We start from the raw sequence: 21,908 nt of genomic DNA, 5'->3' as shown, positions 1-21,908 counted from the left end.
CCCACCCAGAAAGCACTGTTTTGAGATTTACATAAGACAGTCCACGTAAACTGCTCAGTCCAGAGCCTAGAATGTCACACAATAAACATCACCCTTCTTATTTCGGAAGCTTCCTAAGATCCTTGGGGCTCCTCCCCTGTGATAAAATCCCAGCTCCCATCACACCTCTTATCTGAAACCAGGCAGAGGAGGAACAGGACTTCAGTCCCTAACTGGGCCAGGGGCAGCCTGGAGCCACTGAGACCCCGGGCTGGGTGGCTTACCGATCATGCCAGCGTAGGAGCCAAGACACGCCTGGTAATTGTCGGTGGGGCAGCTGGTGAGCGTCTGGTAGGAGGCACGGCAGTTGGCATGGAAGTCCGCCAGCCGGGACCTGGGGTCAGGAGAAGACCACGGAGAAAGCAGGTTAACCTGGCTGACCTCCTGTCTCCTCCAGGGCACAGCCGCTACTTCAGAGCCTCCCAGGGCAGGCAGAAACCAGGAAGGACAGAGAGGAGGAAGACGGGGGGCAAACAAGTTTTGGGGGGTTTCAGGCTAGGAGCTCCTTGAGGACAGGACTTCCTGGAAATCAAGGCATCCAGTTTTGTTGTTGTTCGGTCACTCAGCTGTGTCCAGCTCTTTGTGACCCCACGGACTGCAGCACGCGAGGCTTCCCAGGCCTTCCCCATCTCCCAGAATTTGCTCAAACTCATGTCCACGGAGTCAGTGATGCCGTCCAACCATCTCGTCCTGTCGCCCCCTTCTCCTCCTGCCAGTCACCCGGCTTAGGCAAAACCCATTCTGAACGGGTCTCTCACTTGGAGGAACACAGAGAGAACCCGGGTGGGTTTGCTGACAACGTCTGGGACTCAGACAGGAAGGCCGGGCTCTGCTTCCTGCTTGGTCACACTCCTGGTGACCTTTCCCAAGTCCTTCAACACATTGCTACTGCCACCCTACAATATCTGCCCAGGGACTTCCCTGGGGGGTCAGTGGTTAAGAGTCCACCTTGGAATGCAGAGGATGTGGGTTTGACCACTGGTCCAGGAACTAAGATCTTACAATGCCATGGAGCAACTACGCCCGAGAGCCACAAGCAGAAAGAGTTCATGTGCCACAACTCAGGACCTGCATGATGCAACAAAGATCCGAAGCAGACAAAAAAATAAGTAAATAACCCCTGCCCAGCCACCTCATAGGGCTTCCCTGGAGGCTCAGATAGTAAAGAATCTGCCTGTAATGCAGGAGATCCAGGTTTGATTCCTGGGTCGGGAAGAGCCCCTAGAGAAGGAAATGGCAACCCGCTCCAGTATTCATGCCTGGAGAATACCATGGACAGAGGAGCCTGGTGGGCTACAGTCCACAGGGTGTCTAAGAGTCAGACAGAACTGAGCAACTAACACCTTCAGCCACCTCACAGGGTCCTTCTAGGGGTTAGTGGGACCAACTCCCAGGGAGGTTAAAAAAAAAAAAGAGTCCCCCTAGGATGAGACATCCCTCGGGCATTCCTGACCCTTCTCTTCTACATCAAATCAAAGCAGAGCCTCCAGGGCCGTCCCTCCACTAGCTCCCCAACCCCGCAAGGCACAAGCAGCATTTCCTTCCCCTGGTGACGTAACCTGTCATCACCTGCTCCTCTCTGTCGGCACGGATAAAGCTGCTTTGTACCCGCCTGCACACAGCTGTGTTCCCGGCATGACCGTGAGCTGCCGGAGGGCAGCCGCTGTCTGAGCCCGTCTGCCCCCAGCCCCTGGCACCTGCGTGGAGCTCACAGGAGGCCTAGGGCACCCAAGCCCAACCTGCACAGGTATTTCTACTCCTTCTGCCTCCTGCCCTAGTGCCCCGGGCCCGGGGCTGCTGCCGTCAGCCTGAGCCGGGACCACTGCCGCCTCCTACCGCTCAGGCTGCAGTGCCTGAGAAATATGGGAGCCACAGGAGGGCCCACCTGCCACCCTGCCCATGCTGTCCACACCGCAGAATTTCTCACAAAGCCACCTCGAAGATCACCCCCACTTCAGCTCCCCTGCTTCTCCACCGGAACTCTGTCCACATCAGGAAGGAGCAGGGAGAGAGAAAAGTAAGAAGCTGAGAGAGACCAGGAACAGGACAGCCTAAAAGGAACACCCTCAATGGAGGCGTCCACTTAGGTCCTCCCACGGGACAAATCCTGATTTGCCAGGAGGCACCACAGTCCCAGGAAAACGGGTAGAGAAGGAAGTAGCAGCTCTCCAGAGCAATTTGACCCCAAAGACGCTTCACGTGTCCCTGGGCTCCTGCAGCCTGCAGAGACAGCAAGGAGCTGGAGATGGAAGATGAGCTCCAAGCTGAGAGCCAGGGGGCGGGGTCTCGCTTCAGCTCCGCCCCTAACTCGCTGCAAGACTTCAGATGTTGCGGACTCATCTTCCTTATTTATCCAATACATAGACACTGTTTTCACAGTCGGGGAAGATGACGAACTTCTGGAGATGGATGGCGGTGTGGTTGCACAACAGTGGGAGTGCACACAATGCCCTCAAATCTGGTGAAAATGGCCAGTTTTATGTTGTGTGTAACTGACCACAATCAAAACGTGACTTACGCAGAGGTCCATTCACATCCACTTTTTATGACCAACTCCTCACAAAAATTCTGAGATGTGCCAAGCAGTTGTTAGCACCCATCCCCCTTTACAGAGGAAGAGGCTGAGCCTCAGAGGAGCTCAGTAACCTGCCCAGGACCCCAGAGCTTCTGAGCAGTGGAGCCAGAATTCCAGCCCAGAACTCCAACGACAAGGGCAGCCCCTTCTGGCGGGCTCCCTGCCCCCATCCCACTCCTCTACAAAAGCATCCTGTTCTCCGCAGGAAAAGAGAAGGAAATTTGCATTGTCTCCACCCAAGCCAAGATGGCGGAGGAGTAGGACGGGGAGACCACTTTCTCTCCTACAAATTCATCAAAAGAATAACTGAATGCAGAGCAAACCTCACAAAACAACTTCTGATCGCTAGCTGAGGTCATCAGGCGCCCAGAAAAGCAGACCATTGTCTTCGAAAGGAGGTAGGACAAAATATAAAAGGTAAAAAGTGAGACAAAAGAGCTAAGGACGGAGACCCGTCCCGGGAAGGGAGTCTTAGGCGGCCTTGCTTGGGCTAGGGTCCGGGCCTGAGTGCCCTGAGGACAATCGGAGGGAGCTTCTGTGAGGTGCCAACTTGAACTGTGGGAGACCAAAAGAGAGAAAATTAACCGGCCGGAACACACTGCCGGCCGTTCGCAGAACAAAGGGACGGAGAAAGTCCTAAGAAGAGGTCGCAGGCTGCGGACCCGCCCAGCCCCGCCGGAGGCAGGAGGCAGGGGGTAGGGGAAGGTCGCGGCGAGACACAGGGCGCAGGCACCCGACAGGCGCGGGCAGGGACTGGGGCTGGGGACGCAGAGGGCGGAAGGCGCGCGCACCTGACTGGCGCCAGCGGAAACTGAGACTGGGTCCGCGGAAGGGAGTGAGTGCGCCACACCTGGGGATAGTGCGCCCATCAAGCCCCTCGCTGCCTGGACCGCTCTGACGGGGAAGGCACAGAGAGCAGGCGCAGCTTTTCCTTCCGCGCTTTTGTGTAACACCCGAGGGCTGGAACCTAGCGCAGCGCGGGGCGCGCTCCATATAGAACAGCCGGGAGCCTGAGCAGCGCAGACGGAGAAAGCAGCGTCAGCCCCTCCCGGCAGCGCCAGCCCGCCCCCGCAGGGCCAGCCCCTCCCCGCAGCGTCAGCCCCGCCCCCGCAGGGCCAGCCCCTCCCCGCAGCGTCAGCCCCGCCCCGCAGCGTCAGCCCCTCCCAGCAGCGCAAGGGAACTAGCTAACTGAATAAGAGTCCACCTCCGCCCGCCTGTGTCAGGGCGGAAATGAGGCTCTGAAGAGACCGGCAAACGGAAGCCAAATAAACAAAGGGACCCGCTTCAGAAGGGACTGGTGCAACAGATTAAAATCCCTGTAGAAAACACCGACTTCACCGGAAGGGCCCTGTAGATATCAAGAAGTGTAAGCTGGAACGAGGAGCTATCTGAAACTGAGCCGAACCCACACTGACCGCAACAGCTCCAGAGAAACTCCTAGATATATTTTTACTTTTTTTTTTCTAAGTAAGGAAAAAAAAAAAATTTTTTTTTCTTTTTATATTTTTTCTTTTTTATTTTTTCTCTTTTATTTTCCTTTAAAATTCCCTATTACTCCACCCTACCTCCTGCCCATAAATCACACCCTCTATCTGCTCACCCAGTCCCCCAAACAGGGACAAACAGCACTTCCAACCAAGCTCCCAGCCCCTGCAGAGTAAGACTTGGTCCTGAATGGTCAGATCAGCGTCTGTCCTGCGTGAGCTCAGCAAATGAAGGAAGGTCTATGAGAGGTGGTCTCTGCCCACACCCCAGACCTCCAGAGACCCACCAGGGAGCCAGGAAGGGACACGGACTTAGGCAAGGAGGATCTGGAGCAAACAAACCAAAATCTCTAAGCAGCTATCACAGGTTGAATTGTGTCAGCCAAGGAGCCGCGTGGCTTCCCTGTGGCTCAGATGGTAAAGAATCTGCCAGCAGTGTGGGAGACCTGAATTTGATCCCTGGGTCGGGAAGATTCCCTGGAGGAAGGCATGGCAACCCACTCTAGTATTCTTGCCTGGAGAATCCCCATGGACAGAGAAGCCTGGTGGGCTACAGTCCACGGGGTCACAACACGTCAGACACGACTGAGAGACTAACACACACAGGGAGCCAGATGCTCATCCTTGGTGCCTGTGAACCTGACCTTATTCAGACACAAGCTCTTTGCAGATATAGCAAGATGAGGTCACAGTGAAATAGGGTGAGACCTCAATCCAAAGTCTGGTGTCCTTATAAGCAGAAAAGAAGAGACACAGACACACGGTGAGAATGCATGTGAAGATCCAGGCAGCATTTGAACTGATGCACCTACAAGTCTGGGCTTCCCAGGTGGTGCTAGGGGTAAAGAATCTGGCTGTCAGTGCTGGAAATCCGGGTTTGATCCTTGGGTCAGGAAAATCCCCTGGCGGAGGAAAGGACAACCCACTCCAGTATTCTCACCTGGGAAAACCCATGGACAGAGGAGCTTGGCGGGCTACAGTCCACGGGGATGCAAAGAGCAACACCACTAAGCTACTAAACATTCACACACCTTTCCAAGTCCAGGGACGCCAAGGAGTGCCGGCAACACCAGAAACTAAAAGAAAGGCGTCAGACAGATTCTCCCTTCAAGCCTGCACGGTCCTGCCAACACCTGGATTTTGGACTTCTGGCCTCCAAAACTGTGAAAAATCAGTTTCTGGGCTTTTTTAATTGCATGATAATTGCTTTACAGTGTTGTGTGAGCTTCTGCTGTACAACGTGAATCAGTCACATGTACACACACATCCCCTCCCTCTTGGACCCTCCTCCCACCCAGCCCTCTAGCGTCACAGAGCGCCGAGCTGAGCTCCCTACGCGGCACGGCGGCTTCCCACTCGCTGTCTGCTCTGTACATGGCAGTGTGCACCCGGGCCAATTCCAACCTCCCAATTCACGCCACCCTCCCTCTCTCACCCCAGGTCCACATGTCCATTCTCTACGTCTGCATCTCTATTCTAACCTATACCAACAGGTTCCCCTGTACCATTTTTTCTAGATTCCACATGTATCTGTTAATACATGATGTTTGTTTCTCTGACTCACTTCACCCTGCATGACAGATCCATATCTTTTCAACGTCTGTTTTAAGCCACCCAGCCTGTGGCGCTCTGTTCAGGCAGCCACAGGCCACGAACACAGCACCTTCAAAGACCTCATTGCTTGCCAAGGCCGAAGGTCTCCCTCTAGAAGGAGCCAAGGACATGTGGTCAGGCCCCAGCAACAAGGAGCACTGCGGCTGAACTCCGGCAGGGCACGGGGCTGTGAGATTACAAGCAGAGGTGCTAGTTACCATCTCCTCCCCACCAAAGAGAAGCTAAAATAGGATCTCTTAACCAAAATACAGAAGTCCAGGCTAATGCCGTTTGATCACATGGACAGCCCAACCCCCTCCTACAAGGGCTCACTGTCAGTCCTGCCCCTGAAGTCCTTTCTGCCCCACCAGCCACATGGACTTCTCCCATCTCTACTCCAGCTACATATCCAGTCTGGACAAGCCAATTTCACACTTAATTGCATACAGACTTACTGATATGGCCCTGTTTGCTCCCCTCAACTGGAACATACATTCCCAGAGTGGAAGACTCTACTGACTTCTTCATCTATATCCTCCAAACGCCTTTGGACTAGCGGGAGATACCCATTCATCTTTTTTCCAAATACGTATTGAAGCCCCGCCATGTGACTGACAAACGAATGATGGGAATGGCTCGCATGTCAGTGAAATGTCAGAAAAGACATCCCAGCCGATGGGATCAGGGCTGAGTGCCCACCAGGCCCGGGGCCAGGCCTCCACAGAGGTCAGTGCCAGCCCAGTGTCCTGGAGGAGCATGATGCCTGCTGCAGCAGACCTGACAACCTAGCTCCAACCTCCCCATCCTACAGGCGGGCCTCACCTCCCTTCTGCAAGGGTGGGTCTCCAATCACTGACACGGGAACATTGAGGTTCTTGGCAGCCTCACGTCCACGATGCCCCTCAAAATATCACCAGACCCCAGGCTAGAGACAGCGGGAACATGTGAAAATGAGAAATTGACACCCAGAGTGACAGACAAGGTCATCCAGAGAGAGGGGGTGGGTGAAGGAAGGAAGCCAGGGCACAGAAGGGGAAAGAGTTCCGATGCTCAGTGAGAAAGGGACGACAGATCCAGCTGCTGGGAGAGGAGGGAACAGCTGTTACACGCCGCGCACAGTCCACTGCTTGCCCGATACGTGACCTTGGGCAGGCCTGCCGCATCTCTGCGCTCAGCATCCCCAGTTATTCAACAGGGTGGGCCATGCCAGCCTAGCTCCCTCGTCGGCTCTGTTCGAGAGCTGGGCACACAGAGGAGGCACCGTCCTTACCCTTTTTCTCTTGTCCAGACATCCTGTCCCCAGCACTGTGCCTGTCACTGGCAAACAGGAAATAGCTTTTCATGTGTTTGATGCAGAAGAAGTACCTGTTCACCTTGCCGCGGTAGGCCTGGGCCCCACACAAGGCGTGTGTATCAAGGAGAGAAGACAGCTCCCTCCGTCTCTGCATCCGGCTCCAGAGTACCCCCGCTGGACCAGGTGAGCAATGGCCTTGCGGCCCCACTCCGCTGCCCACGCCGCAGTGAGGACACAGAAGCAGCAGGAGGCCCTTTGCCAGGTCCAGGGTGGCCAGCGAAGGAGGGCCACCTTGCTCCTCCGAGGCTGTGGCCTGTTTCCTTCACAGCAGCCCCGCGGCTGCCTTCAGGGCACCGGGGGGTAGAGAGAAGGGCAGAGGGGAGCAGTGGAGGGAAGGCAGTGGCGAGGCCTTCCGTCACTGTTTCTCCAGCCCCAGCATCCTTGGCAAACCAGAGTGACCACTTAGGAGGATGCTGTGTCCAAGTCTCCAGGAGGCCTTTGACTCTTCAGCTTCCCTCTGTCCCCCAAGACACAGCCAAATCCATATAGCCCACTCCCTTGTCCAAGCGGCCGGCTCCATCCATCAGCATTAGCGACCAGCAGCGTCAATTTCCTCCAAGCCCGCGACACTCTCAGCTCCAACCACAAGTGAATCAGCCCGGTCCCGGTAGGTACAATCTCCAAGGCAAATGTTATCCTTTCATCACGCGCGGCAAGCCAGCTGGGGCTCTTGGGCCAGCTGCCACTCGTCCCTACGGACGGTGTGAGTTCCCCATTCTCCCTTCCAGGAACAGACTTTCCCTCGACCAGCCCCATTGCTTCCCAGATGTTTGCCTTGAAGAGGCCCCATAGGATAGACGGCGTAAGAGAAAGCACGAGAGAAAGAGAAGACAGACAGACAAAGGGGGGAACAGAGAGTCAGCAGGAGAACCATCAATGGACACGAGCCAAGTCCGCTCTCAGTGAGACGGAGCAAAGACTGCCGAATGCGTTCAGGGCAGCAGCCGGATCTAACACACAGACCTCTCTGGGCTGGTTTCATCAGCCGCTGTAGCCTATTCAATCACAGGAAAGCAGCAGGAGCGGCAGAGAGACACTTGGCCCCGGATTTCATTAAACAGTCGCCAGATTAAATATAGGACATCCAATGAATTTCAATTCCAGATCATCGATAATTTTTTTTTTTTAGTATAAGTACATTCCATGCAATATCTGGGATATACTCATGCCAGCTTCTTTTCTCTTTTTTTTTTCAGTTTACCCAGCATTCACGTTTAACTGGGTAGCCTGTATCTTTGTTAGATCTGGCAACCCTGTGTGACGGGCTGGTGCACTCCTGCAAAGGGAACAAGAGGCAAAGCTGGAAGTGCCACAGTCAACCCAGACAAGCCGAACTATCCAGACCTGGCCGGCGGGAGAGGGCGGACTTCCCAAAGTGCGGGCCCACAGCACCAAGTGTAAAAGTGGGAATTTGTTAGAAATGCACATTTTCCGGATCCCACCCCAGATATAATAGATATGAAATGCAAAGGCAGAGGCCAGCAATCAGCCCTCCAGGTGACTCTAATGCAGGAAAAGGTTAGGGATGCAACAAATGGTACAGGCTTCAGAGCTGGGCTTGCGGGGACCCTTCAGGCCCACTCCCTGGTCTCAGCTGTAAAAATGCACACGCTATGACCCAGTCAATGAAAAAAAGTAATGCTTCAGGCTGTAGCCCAAGAAGGTTCACAGTAAGATGGCTAGGAGTATGCACGCTTGTACACACACAAACACACACACACACCTATCCCCATACAGAACAGTCACACTTGGGTACACTTCCCAAGTGGTGCTAACGGTAAAGAACCTGCCTGCCAATGTAGGTAACGCAAAAGACATAGGTTCAATCCCTGGGTCAGGAAGGTCCCCTGGAGGTGAAAATGGCAACTAAGTCCAGTATTCTTGCCTGGAGAATCCCCATGGACAGAGCAGCCTGGAGGGCTATGGGGTCGCAAAAGAGTTGGACATGACTGAGTACACACACACATCTCAATTCTTTGCTTTGACCTTGTCAAGAAAGCACAGGTACCTGTTATGACGAATCTCTCCCTTGGTCCAGGCTGCAAACACTTTCTCTTGCACAAAGGCTTTCTCCAATCTGTCTGGCCTAGAATAATACTATGGTAAATTGCACCCCAGAACCCCAAGGCATTCCAATGCTGGCCAATACGTAGCTTTAGCATCTGAAAGTGTTATTCAGTCATGTCCGACTCTTTGCGACCCCATGGATCATAGCCCGCCAGGCTCTTCTGTCCATGGAATTCTCCAGGCAAGAATTCTGGAATGGATAGCCATTCTCTTCTCCAGGGGATCTTCCTGACCCAGGGATCAAACCCAGGTCTCCTGCATTGCAGTAGATTCTTAACTTCTCAGCCACCTAAAGATCTTGTTAACTTTGCCAAAGTCTCCTTTATCAGGTTAGACCTGTTACATTGCTGCCACAGAAACCAATGGGTTTCTACTAGTTTAGAATCACAGGCGGAGGACAGGAAGCTAATATTTACTGAGGGCCTCCACTCTGTGCCAGTCATGGGTATCGCATTTGACTTTCTGAACAATCCCACGAAGTAGACATAATTCACAGCAAAGACACAACAACGCCAAGAGGGAGTTCACGTGGTCACACACCCTATAGCCAGCACAGCAGGGCCAGGTGCCTGCCAATGAGAATGAGGTCTTTCTGCAGCTTTGCAGCCATGACCCACCACTGCTAACGATGCTTCTGGGGGCAGCCACCAGCGCTGCCGCGTGCTAACAAGCAGGGCACTTGAATATTTCATGGAGGGGAAAAAGGATTCCCAAGAAATGCAAATTACTCACGATGGGCTTCAGAGCTGATTTAGGGGAACGTAGAGGAAATGGCTTTAATAGACCCAAGTGCTTCTGGAATGGCTTTCCAAGGTTCCCTCCAGCGATGCAGGGCATGGTTAAGCAGGCTCAATGTTACGTGACACTGAGACAGACAGAAATGGATTTCCCCCATGGGCCTGCTTTCTGACACCTCGGGGGTTCACTGTGGACAGCCAGAGCCCCGTTCCTTCCTGCCTTCTCTCGGAGGCTGCTACCATTTGTCTCATGAAATTAAGAATCCACTTGGCTTCCTTCCCTCCTGCTTATTCTTTAAGTATACATGGATATTTACACTTTCTGCCTAGAATAGCCGCTCCCTTTAGGGAGAGCTATTCCTCCTCTGGCCAGGTAGTTCTTACAGGCTGTCAACCATGGTGCTCCACCTTCTGGGGCTACAGGTGGGCAGGTGACCCAGGCCATGCCCACTACACAGCTCTCTCTCCCTGGCCACACTGACCGTCTAGGATAAGGAAGCAACACAAGCCAGGCCAAGCAGAGCCCTGCCCCGAGGTTTTCCTATAGAGCAAAGAAGAACTTTCTTTTCTTCCTGGTGATTAAGGCACCAGGGATGTAAGCCCTAAAAATTAGGACCACAGATCTAGCCTCACGGTCACAATAAAGATAATATGCAGCTAGCCTGCCAAGAGAAGCAAACGCTAGAGACAAGGAGAAACAGAGGGAGACCTATTTGCACTTGAATCCTGGAATACACCCTTACCCTTTCTATATTTTATTGAAAGCCAATAGATTACTTTTCCATTTTTCTTAGGGTAGTTGGGTTTCTGTCACTTAAAACATAAAATTTTTTGACTACTACTTAGCTTCGCTCTCTGATTTTATCTGATCTTCTTTGCCCAAGTTCAAAGCAACCACAAAAGGCACACACTGAAAGGGACACATATCAAAAACCAAACCCACAAAGGGTCTATCTGACCCATGTGAGACAGCCAGGGTCACAAGAACACTTCAGTGTGAGTAACTTGAAAATGGATGATGGTACTACTCATGAAGGAAGACGGACCTGGCCTTGGATTCTTCACTCAGCTTAACTGGAGAGGAATGGTTCCAATGGGTAAGCCACAGAAAGCCACATCACTACTGACAATGACAAGGATGCCGTTGCTGTTCAGTCGGTAAGTCGTGTCCGACTCTGTGACCCGTGGACGGCAGCACACCAGGCCCCTCTGTCCTTCACTATCTCCCAGAGTTTGCTCAAACTCATGTCCACTGAGTTGGTGATGCTGTCTAACCATCTCAGCCTCTGCTGCCTGCTTTCTCTTTTTGCCTTCAATCTTTCCCAGCATCACAGTCTTTCCCAATGAGTCGGCTCTTTGCATCAGGTGGTCAAAGTACTGGAGCTTCAGCATCAGTCCTTCCAGTGGATATTCAGGGTTGATTTCCTTTAGGATTGACTGAAATCATGTTAAGGGATAAAAAGCAGGAGACGATATACTTACGCACCCTAGGCAGAGCAGGGGAAAATGGTGTGTGAACTGACACAATCCAGAAATAAATTTCAAAAGATGCTAATAGAATCCACTGTTCATTATGTGCTCTTTTAATAAAGTTGCTTTAAGATGGTCATTATTTCTTTACATTTAATTGAATGAGGCCTCAGGAATCCTGGGTTATTATAAACAATGATTTCTTGAAGTCTTTGGTTAGAGAAAATGTTACTGGTCCCAGAAGCACCAGAAACTGACCCTCGATTGCAAGAGAAAGAGGCTGAGAGAGCAAAGCTGCCATCTCAGAGTCCTGGCCCCTCACTCCAGGGCAGCCCTGAGCCCTAGGAGCTGGCAGGTGGAAGAAGAGCCTGCTGCCAGGCTAGGAAATGCAGATTGAACCCTTCCGGACGTGACTAAGACCTCAGGGCAGCCTGCTGCCAAAAGCACGATTTGCTCTCCTCCCCCGGGAAGTCCAGAATTCTACGAGAACCCCACCTATACACAGAAGCAGGCCCAGCCCTGAGGTCCAATTTATGGCATCATGTCATGCTGGCTGGGTCTGAACCCTGGCTCAGCTACTCGCTAGCTGTGTGGCCTTGACTCGGTCATTAAACCTCTTCTAGGCCTCCATTTCCTCATCTGCAGAAGGGAAGGGATCACAGTACTTACCTACAAGTTCGGGAAGATCCCTTGGAGGAGGGCATGGCAACCCAGTATTCTTGCCTGGAGAATTCCATGGATAGAGGAGCCTGGTCGGCTACAGTCCGTGGGGTTTCAAAGAGTTGGACATGACTGAGCAATTAACACTTTCACTTTTCATGCTTAGGATGGGCTTCCCAGGTGGCACTAGTGGTAAAGAACACATCTTCCAATGCAGGAGACACAAGAGACGCGGGGTCAATCCCTGGGTTGGGAATATCCCCTGGAGAAGAGAATGGCTACCCACCCCAGTATTCTTGTCTGGAGAATCCCACGGACAGAGGAGCCTGGAGGGCTACAGTCCATGGGGTTGCAAAAGAGTCAGATACGACTGAAGCGACTTAGCATGCACACACACACACCCATGATGCTTCTCCATCCTCTCCCTTCAGGCCAAAGCAACAAAATATCTCTGATCTATTAACAAGCATCTCCTTCATTTATACAGTCACACAAAGTGCTTCCACTAACATCACCAGGCTTTACCCTAAAGCTAGCATTATTACTGCTGCTTTACAGATAAGGAAATAGAGTCAGAGAGAGATTAATTAGCTCACTTAATATCACAGCAGCAAGGCAGAAGTTGCTGTTGTTGTTTAGTTGCTCGGTCGTGTCTGACTCTTTTGTGACCCCACAGACTGTAGCCCACCAGGCTCCTCTGTGCATGGGATTCTTCAGGCAAGAACACTGCAGTGGGTTACCACTTCCCCCTTCAGGGGATCTTCCTGACTCAGTGATGGAACCTGGGTCTCCTGCTTTGCAGGCACATTCTTTACCGCTGAGCCACTGGGGAAGCCCAAAACACTCAGCTTCAAATCTCAGCTCCAAAGCCAGCGGGTCTTCCCCTCCACCCCGCTGCCCCTGCCCTGATCTGGCCTTCTCTTTTCTCAACCCAGTGTTCCCTCCCCTCATCCAGAAGCTACAGAAAGAGGGAGGCTTATTTCTCTTCCGGTGTCATCTCAGGGAATCAGCCACCCCCCTTTCCCATGGAGTCTGAAACTCACCCAGGACCCTCCCTCTCCTCCAGGTGAGCCATGAGGGCATCAATAGCAAATGACCTAGAGGGACTTCCCTGTAGTGCAGTGGGTAAGAATCTGCCTGCCAATGCAGGGAACATGTTAGAAGATTCCACCAAGCAACCAAGCTTGTGTATCGTAACTTCTGAGCCCTCACGCCCAGAGCCCATGCTCTGCAACAAGAGAAGCCACCACAAGGAGAAGCCCACGTATTGTAACAAAGTGTAGCCCCTGCTTGTAACAACTAGAGAAAGTCCCTGGGAAAAGTAATGAAGACCCAGCAGCAGCCAAAAAGTAAATAATAATAAAAAGGAAAATAACCTGGAGGGCACTTCCCTTGTGGTCCAGTGGCTCAGACTCCATGCCCCCAGTGCAGGGGGCCCAGGTTCAAACTCTGGTCTGGGAACCTGATCCCATACACCGCAACTAAGGGTTCTCCTGCCACAGCTAAAGATCTTGCATGTCACACAGAGTATCAGAGATCCTGTGTGCCGCAACTTAGACCCAGCAGAGCCGAATAAATAAAATATAAAAAAAGAAAGAAAAGAAAATGACCTGGAGATATCTGTGGTTGGAGGCACTGGACCCCAAGTGATCAGAAGCGATCAGTTAGAACCAGGCCACCATCAAAAGACTGGCACACCAACCAGAGTGGCCAACAGAAGCCTGCTTTAGGAGAGGACAGAGAGAGTCTGGATGGGGCAGAAGCTAACCTAAGCCCACGTGACTCTCCCACCCGGGACCCAGAGATGGGAGCCAAGGCCACATCCTTCCTCTAGACACCATCATTGGATACAGTCCTTCCTGTTCTCTAAAAACACAGACAGACGGGCAGAGGTCCTTTTATCCAGTTTCTGTCCCCACAATCCCTTCACCTGTGTTCCAAACCTATTATTACCTGGTAAGAGGAGAAAAGAATTAAACATATGCATCATTTGATTTTAATCGAAGGACTGTTCTATTTCATTGAACTGCTAAGTAAGCTGAACAAGAGATTGTGTTTACATAAGCAAACCCCGAGTCACTATAGACTTGCTGTCACATTAAGTCAATACTTATGAAGGCTCTCTATTTAATTATTCAGTGAGGATTGACTTATTATTGTGTTAAGAGTGTGGTTAGCCTTGAGCTAGGTAGCCAGTCAGCTGAAAGATTCCTTTCGACTTTCTCTGAATGCTGATACGGTTCGTGCTGGTGGTAGGAGGTTGGCTTCTCCCCTCTCTCCCTCCCTGTGGCCACCCTCTCTCCTGCTCCAGAGCAGAAAGCTCCAGGTTCACCTCCCTTGAGTCCATTAAGTCGGGGGTGATCCTGCAGTGGCCAGTGGTCAGGCCCTCATGTGATATTCCTAACCCCAGGGATTACTCCTAAGACCCTGACACATTAGGGCTCATGAGCTAAGTTGGGGCTTCCCTGGTGGCTCAGTGGGTAAAGAATCTGCCAGCAATGCAGGAATCGCAGGAGATGCGGGTTTAATCCCTGGGTCAGGAAGATCCCCTGGAAGAAGGCATGGCAATCCACTCCAGTATGCTTGCCTGGAGAATCCCATGGACAGAGGAGCCTGGCAGGCAACAGTCCATAGGGTCGCAAAGAGTCGGACACGACTTAAGTAACTTATCACGCATGCATGAGCTAAGCTGAACAGTTTCAGCCTTCATCCTTCCCATTATAAGCTGAAGACCTCCCACTAAAAAGACCCAGGTCCCTCCCCAGCTTCATGAATTCCAGCATTTCCCCCTCCCTCCCACCTCCACAGAGTGTTTCTCAACCTTCGCCATCCATCCAAACCCTATGATTCCAGGGCATGTTTGTTATAGAGACTCAGATAGGTTCTGACATCAAATCATAGTTCCTGAAATGTAACACACAGACGAAAATCCAGCCTAAACTGCAGACCAGTGTGAGGGGCACAGTGATGGAAAGCAAAATGCCAGGCACCAAATGACCTGGGTTCAAGTCCCAGCTCTTCAAATCACAAAGGGTACAAGCTTGAGCGAGTTATCCCACAGTGAGCATCCTCATCCAGAAAAAAAGGTCTAGTCATTTCTGGGAAGAGTCACTGAGGTTCCCATGCAGCACCAAGAACTGTGCCCAGCCTGCTGGTCTCAGCTTTTTGTGGGACTTGCTCTGACTCTGGTGACTATGGCCCCACTCATGACCCCTGACAGGGGACTTCCTAGGATTCAAGAGCCCATCATTTGCCACCCTAACTTCCACCCATAATTGATGACCTTCCAATTCACCTCTCCTCCTCTTCCTCTCCCTTGCCCAAACCCTCGTAGAGAGAGCAAATGGCACATATTCCCCAACCATGATGGTTCACAGATCCTCATCCCATGGTCTCTTCCTGTTGGGAATGCCTTCCTCCAACCACAAGCTCCTTAACTCCTCTTCCAGTTCACCCTTCCAAACCCAGTTCAGGAGGTGTGGGCTCTTCCAGAGAACCTTCCATAAGGCTTTGCCCCAACTCTGAACCTGTTTCACAAACTCCAATTATTACACTCGCACCCCCAATCATACCATAATTTGTATTTTTTGTATCTGTTTCTCACATAAAACTATGAATTCTTTTAGAACAGCAAACACTTTATTCATGTTTGAATCCTCAGTGCCTGGAGTAATGCTTGACACTGAATAGAGACTCAATAGCTATTAGATGGAAGGGGGAAAAAAGAAAGAGAGGAAAGAATGGATGGATGATGGATGAATGGATGGATGGATGGATGGATGAGTGGGTGGGGGAGTGGGTGGGGGAGTGGATGGATGAATGAGAGGGTGCACGGGTGGGGGATGGATGGATGAATGAATGGGTGGATGGGTGGGTAGATGGATGGATGGATGGATGAGTGAATGGATGGATGAATGAGTGGGTGGCTGGGTGGGTGGATGGATGGACGGATGAGTGGGTGGGTGGATGGATGAGTGAGTGAATGGATGGAAGGATGGATGAATGGTTGGATGGATGAGGGAATGGATGAATGGATATTTGAGTGGATAAGTGGACGAGCAGATGAATGAATGGGGACCGTATCTGAAGGCACAGATTTTTGTCTAAGCATGAAAAGAGTCAAGAACTCTGAAAACACCTCCCCTTGAAAAATAAAATTACAAGCAGCTGGCAGCAGGGCAAATGCATCAGCTTCACATTAACTTTTGCACTAAGATAGGTCAGCCCCCCAGAATACCCTTGGGTGGGTCTGTCTCCCTCCACTCCTCAGATCCTGCCCACTGGTTGTCAGGAGCTTGGAAAAGTATCTTTGCCATCTCTGGTAACAGCCATTCACTAAAGGAGGCCCCTGTGGTCTGCAGGAATTAACACATATCCTTAAGCATCGCTCTTAACACGAACAAGTGCCTTGGGGACCCACAGAGGAAAATTCAATGAGTCCCTGTGGAGAAAGGCTGGGTAAACTGTCCATTCTCACATAAGCAGAAGAGCAAAGGAAATCAGTGTCAGGGAAGAGTATGTGGGTCAAAACGTCCAACTGCCTCCAAGCTATAAACCCTGGAAACACCACAGTATACCTGTTAGTGCCTCAACGGCTCCGAGACCTACACAGAAGCGTGTGGCAGTGAAATCACACATGCAAAAGTGAACAGTGAAATCATAAAAGCAAAAGTACTTCTGAAAGACAGAACTCACTCTGTACGAGTTTGTTCTTTTTCTCTTTGGGCATGATGAAGACAGAGTAAGAGCAGGGGCAGGAACAGGGACAGAGGCCGATGCAACAGAGGGAGGGTAGCCTGCACCCTGCAGCCCAGCCTGAGCAAGAGGCAGAAAGGACCGGGAGCTCGGGTCTGCTCTCCCACAGGACTGGGAGGACACACCATCCCCCTTGGGACACAGAGGCCGCAGGGGGCCATGGCCCTCAGCCACTCCCCACCACCACCGGCATCCTCTTTCCAAGCCTTCTAGAGCCCACTGCAGAGACAAGTATTTTTCCGATCAGGCAAATCTCTGGGCAGCTATGCCACCACTAGGAGTCTTTCTCATTATATAGACTAATGAGAACGCTGTGCTTCCCAGGAGGAATTCATCAAGGCAACATCTATTATAAACGACATTTTTCCTGAACTAACAATGTGAGGGTGTGAGGCTGGGAAAACTGGTTAAAAGGAAATGTTTAGCTGATTCCAGAAACCATTCAGAAATAAATGACCCAGCCCCTCCCTGGCCAGAGGTCCCCTCTGTGCTCCGCCTCCCACTTGGACCCCCAGCCCTGGCCACCCACCTCCTGCCACTGGAGCCAGCAGGTAGGGAAGGGGAGAGGTGCCTTGCTCCCAGGAATACACTGCCCGAGGAGGACAGCCAAATCCCAGGCAGCGGCATCATTGAAGCATGTAAGACCAGATTATTTGTGGTCCCAGCTTGCTGATGCAAGATGAAAAATACAGCAAACTCCGGCTGCTGAACTCAGCTTTATTTCCCCCTTCTCTTCTTTCTCCTTCGCTGAGGTTAGTGTTTTGCAAAAAAAAAAAAAAGGCCTTAAAAAATAAAATCTATAAACTGAGGGGTTCCAACCTGTCAGCTTGAGGTCAGGCGCACAAAATGAAGGCAGTATTCGGAGAGGAGAGAACTGAATTCGGGTCTTCTGTCTCACCTGCAAGCAGCATGCTCACTTACACGTGTCCTCACATGCACGCCCACATGAAGGCCCTGACAGACGCCGCGCACGCAAGGCCACAAACACCCCCAGGCAGAAAGTTCTCATTCCTCCAACTTGTAAGCCCTGAATCTTGAGCAGGTCCTTCCTGCAGATGTCAACTCCATGACTGACATCACAGGACCAGGAGCCATGACCCTCCCGCATGGGTGTTATGGGTACCAATGTCCATTACAGGGGGCTGCGGGCATCCTGTGAGGAGTGGGCTGGGTGGAAATCAGAGGGAACAGGACAAATGACTCAGGGAAGGCAGGTGGTCACGGAGGCCCACTGCATTAGCCACCAGCCCTCTGAATACTACTATAATCAATGAAATATTAGAATAATATAATATAAATCAATGAAACATTAGAAATCTGGAGCTCCTGAGATTTGAACCAGAGCCTCTACCTTCACCTGAGAAGACCAAGTGTGAAGGCAGTCCATCCCCACGTGTCTTCCTATGTGAAGACAACACCAGGCAAGGAGCAAGAAGACTCTTAGTGAGCTCATCAAGGGTTTGAATGCATTTAAGTTGGGAAAGATGGAAGGCAAGATGAGAAGGGGATGACAGAGGATGAGACAGTTGGATATCATCTCAATAGAAATGAGTTTGAGCAAACTCTGGGAGATGGTGAAGGACAAGGAAGCCTGGCATGTTGCAGTCCATGGGGTCACAAAGAGTCAGACACAACTTAGCGACTGAACAACAGCAATTTCAGAATAAGCAGATTCTAGGGGTCAGAAAAATTCCCCACTGCTTCAACTGAGTCTCTCACACATTCCCTGCAGACCTCTACCAAGGCCGAAGTTCAAGTCGGGAACAGGACACAGGAGTACAAGGCACAGAGGGAAGAAAAGACAGCAATGGAAGTTGAGACACGGGGTGGGGGCAGACCCAGGAAGAGGCAGAAGGTCACCATGGCAACTGCACAAAAGAAAGAGAAGCTGACCCAGCAGTGGAAAAATATGAATGAGTGGGTTCTTGAGGCAGAGACTCAAGTAACATCCCTGAGTCTGGATGCAAAGAACCCTGGGAAGATGCCTTTCCAGGGCAGGTGGGCAAACTTAGGCAAAAGGAAGTCCCTGAGGAGCCAGCCGCAGACTGAATGCTTGTGTTCCCACAAAATTTATATATTGAAACAATTCAGTATGATGGTTTTGGAGGTGGGGACTTTGGGAGGTGATTGGGTCATGAGGGTCATTCATGCTCATGAATAGCATACGTGTCTGCTTTTTTTTTTTTTTTAATTTAAAAAGATATTATTGAAGTAGAGTTGATTTACAGTGTTGTGTTAATTTCTTCCATACAATAGTAGTTGAATTTTTAACATGACAGTGCATCGGCAGTAGCATATAAGAATATTAATAGTATACACTGGTTAATGGGTTTACCCTGTTGGCTCAGCGGAAAAGAATCCACTTGCGCTGCAGCAGATGCAGGTTCAATCCCTGGGCCGAGAAGATCCCCTGGAGGAGGGCATGGCAACCCGCTCCAGTATTCTTGCCTGGGAAATCCCATGGACAGAGGAGCCTGGCGGGCTACAGTCCATGGGGTCGCAAAGGAGTTGGACACCAATTAGTGACTAAGCAGCAACACTGGTTAATGGCAACACAGGAAATTACCAGGTACAAAATAATTATTATACATGTTCTTATAAAAGAGATCCAGAGAGCTTGTCCCTTCCACCATGTGAGGACACAGTGAGAAGACAGCCAAATACGAACTAGCAAGTGGATCTAACCAGACACCAAATCTGCCTGTGCCTTGATCTTGGGCTTCCCAGCCTCTAGAACTGAATATCAATTTTTGTTGTTTATAAGCACTAACCCCCCACCTCCCGCCCCAGTATACGGTATTTCTGTTATAGCAGTTCAAATGAGCTAAGACAGGGTTCACCATCAAGCCTTCATCCTCTCCAGTGAGTTCAGGGGCAGGGCTCCCCAGGCCCACTTGGAAAGTTCTAAGCCCCCAGGGGAATTCTAAAGTGAAGGTAGTGTCCTCACCCCATCCACCCCAACTGCTCATTCTGTTCTCTTCCCAGGAGGCTAGAAAGTGGCTTGACCATAACGCCACTGGACACCCAGCACTCCCTGTAAAACAAACACCAGCTCCTGAAGGCTGCCCCTGTGGCAGGCTCTTGCCGGGACATACTGCCTTCCTGTGCAAGGAGCTGAAGGACTGCTCTCTGGGGCCCGGGCTCCAACATCATCCTCCCTGCTCCTGGGGTGGAAGGAGGAGGCAGCATCTCAGCGTGTCAGCGAAGGTGGACCCCCAGGGCAGCTGGCACACGGCAGGGCTGGCTGGACAGACATGGCCCCGGTGCAGGAGTCAAACAGGGCAGGAGAATCGGGTGCTGGGGGCACGGTGGGCAGGAAGCTGCAAGCCATGACCCAGACCCACCAGGACACAGAGGGGCCACGTGTCGTCAGGGTCTGCTCAAGGAGAGCCGCCAGAGGACACCCCAAGAGGCACAGCCTGAAGATATGAGCTCATCAGGGCGATGATGTCTGAGCCCCGGGCCCCAGGGAGCAGAGTCCTTCAGATTCCTGCACAGGCAGGAGAGCCTGACAGCCTCCTCCCATAGATGGTCTTCATGGGGCCTGGCATTTCATGGTGGCCCTTCTTGCTGCCCCTTGGCCTAGATGTCCTTACAGGTAACCTGAATTTCATCTGGGTATTGCTGGGAGTGATACTGGGGTTCAAAAGAAAAAGCAGAATCTACCACTGCACTGGAAATGGGGTACAGTGGGTTTTAATATATGTGAATGAATGTGGCAATGAGGGAGGTAGACCAGTTGTATAGCTGACAGGGGGGCTATCCCTTGACTACATAGCCTCATTCCTCTGCAGTAGGAGGTCTACAAATAGTAGGTGGACAGGTTGTTAGAAGGTCTTAGGCAGAACCCTCTCAAATCAGGAGGCAAACTGGGAATGGCAATTAGAGAGCAGGTGGCTGGTGATCTGTTGGCAAAGGATCGGTAAGGGGTAAAGGCTGCCATTTTAATGAAGGTGTCCAGGACTCCGAGACAATGGTAAGTCCATGTGCATAAAACTGAACAGAAATGAAATCAAAAATAATTATGTTCCAGGGAACATTCAGGAGTTGGCAGAGCATCCCCCGACCCACCTTCTAGGCTCGAATCCAGATAGCACATGTAATGGCATCACAAAGAGTGTCATTCTTGGTAGACGTCTCCGTGGGTCACACTCAGTGTGTTGACCAGGCTACCACAACCTGTTGCAATGGAGCCATGGCCCAGACACAATCTCTGGACACCTGCCTTCCAGGCTAGGACTTTCTGCCACTCTCCCTCATATAGGTTGACCTTCTGAACACCCATTGCTTTTGACCCCTCCTGCTCTAAAAGGAAGCCGAGGGTGGCAGCAATGACCACAAATGAGAACAAGATACCACCCAAGCTTCCAACTTCAGAGCAGAGCCTGCCAGCTGGGAGAAGTTGGGACGTCAATGATTAACATCATCTGTATTAATACCAGCTGAAGTAGTGTGTGCATGCTCAGTCACGTCTGACTCTTTGAGACCACATGGACTGTAGCCTGCCAGGCTCCTCTGTCCATGAGGTTTCCCAGGCAAGAATACTGGAGTGGGTTGCCATTTCCTCCTCCAGGGGATCTTGCTGACCCAGGGATCAAACCTGCATCTCCTACAATGGCAGGCAGATTCTTTACCACTGAGCCACCTGGGAAGCCCTTAATACTAGTTCAGTTCAGTTCAGTTCAGCCGCTCAGTCGTTTCCGACTCTTTGCAACCCCATGAATTGCAGCACACCAGGCCTCCCTGTCCATCACCAACTCCTGGAGTTTACCCAAACTCATGTCCATCGAGTCGGTGATGCCATCCAGCCATCTCATCCTCTGGCGTCCCCTTCTCCTCCTGCTCCCAATCCCTCCCAGTTAGTTCATCCCAAAGGAGGTTTCTGAGCCCCAAACTGAGGCATTAGGGCTGGGTTGTTTCAATCCAGCTCCCAACAAAGAGCAAGCCCTGCTCCCACCACAAGGAAACCAGCTATCACCCCCCTGCCCCCCTCCACAACTACACACTCGGGGCTGAGAGGCTCCGAGGCAGGCAGCCAGGTGGAAACCTTCACGGAATCCCGATGCCCAGCCTGGGGAGAGCCATAAGGAGCTGAGCCAGCCCAGACACTCGGAATCCGAAACCTGCACTATGGAAACCTGTGTTGTTGTTTTTTTTTTAATGCAGTTTATGTT

General features: G+C 51.5%; 1 protein-coding gene across 2 annotated transcripts in view; it reads right to left on the bottom strand.

Annotated features, from left to right (window-relative positions):
- The window catches only part of GFRA2 (GDNF family receptor alpha 2), a 103,271-nt gene that overhangs the window by 15,452 nt on the left and 65,911 nt on the right, over positions 1-21,908 (bottom strand). For both annotated transcript variants that reach the window (XM_043870518.1, XM_043870519.1), the window contains exon 5: positions 264-373. In XM_043870518.1, coding sequence (XP_043726453.1) covers positions 264-373 — 110 coding nt within the window. The remainder of the gene's footprint in view (positions 1-263; positions 374-21,908) is intronic.

The sequence above is a fragment of the Cervus elaphus genome, chromosome 16, assembly GCF_910594005.1.
Source record: "Cervus elaphus chromosome 16, mCerEla1.1, whole genome shotgun sequence".
Classification (NCBI taxonomy): Eukaryota; Metazoa; Chordata; class Mammalia; order Artiodactyla; family Cervidae; genus Cervus; species Cervus elaphus.
The sequence above is the reverse complement of the archived record's forward strand: the minus strand, read 5'-3'. Positions and strand labels throughout refer to the sequence as shown.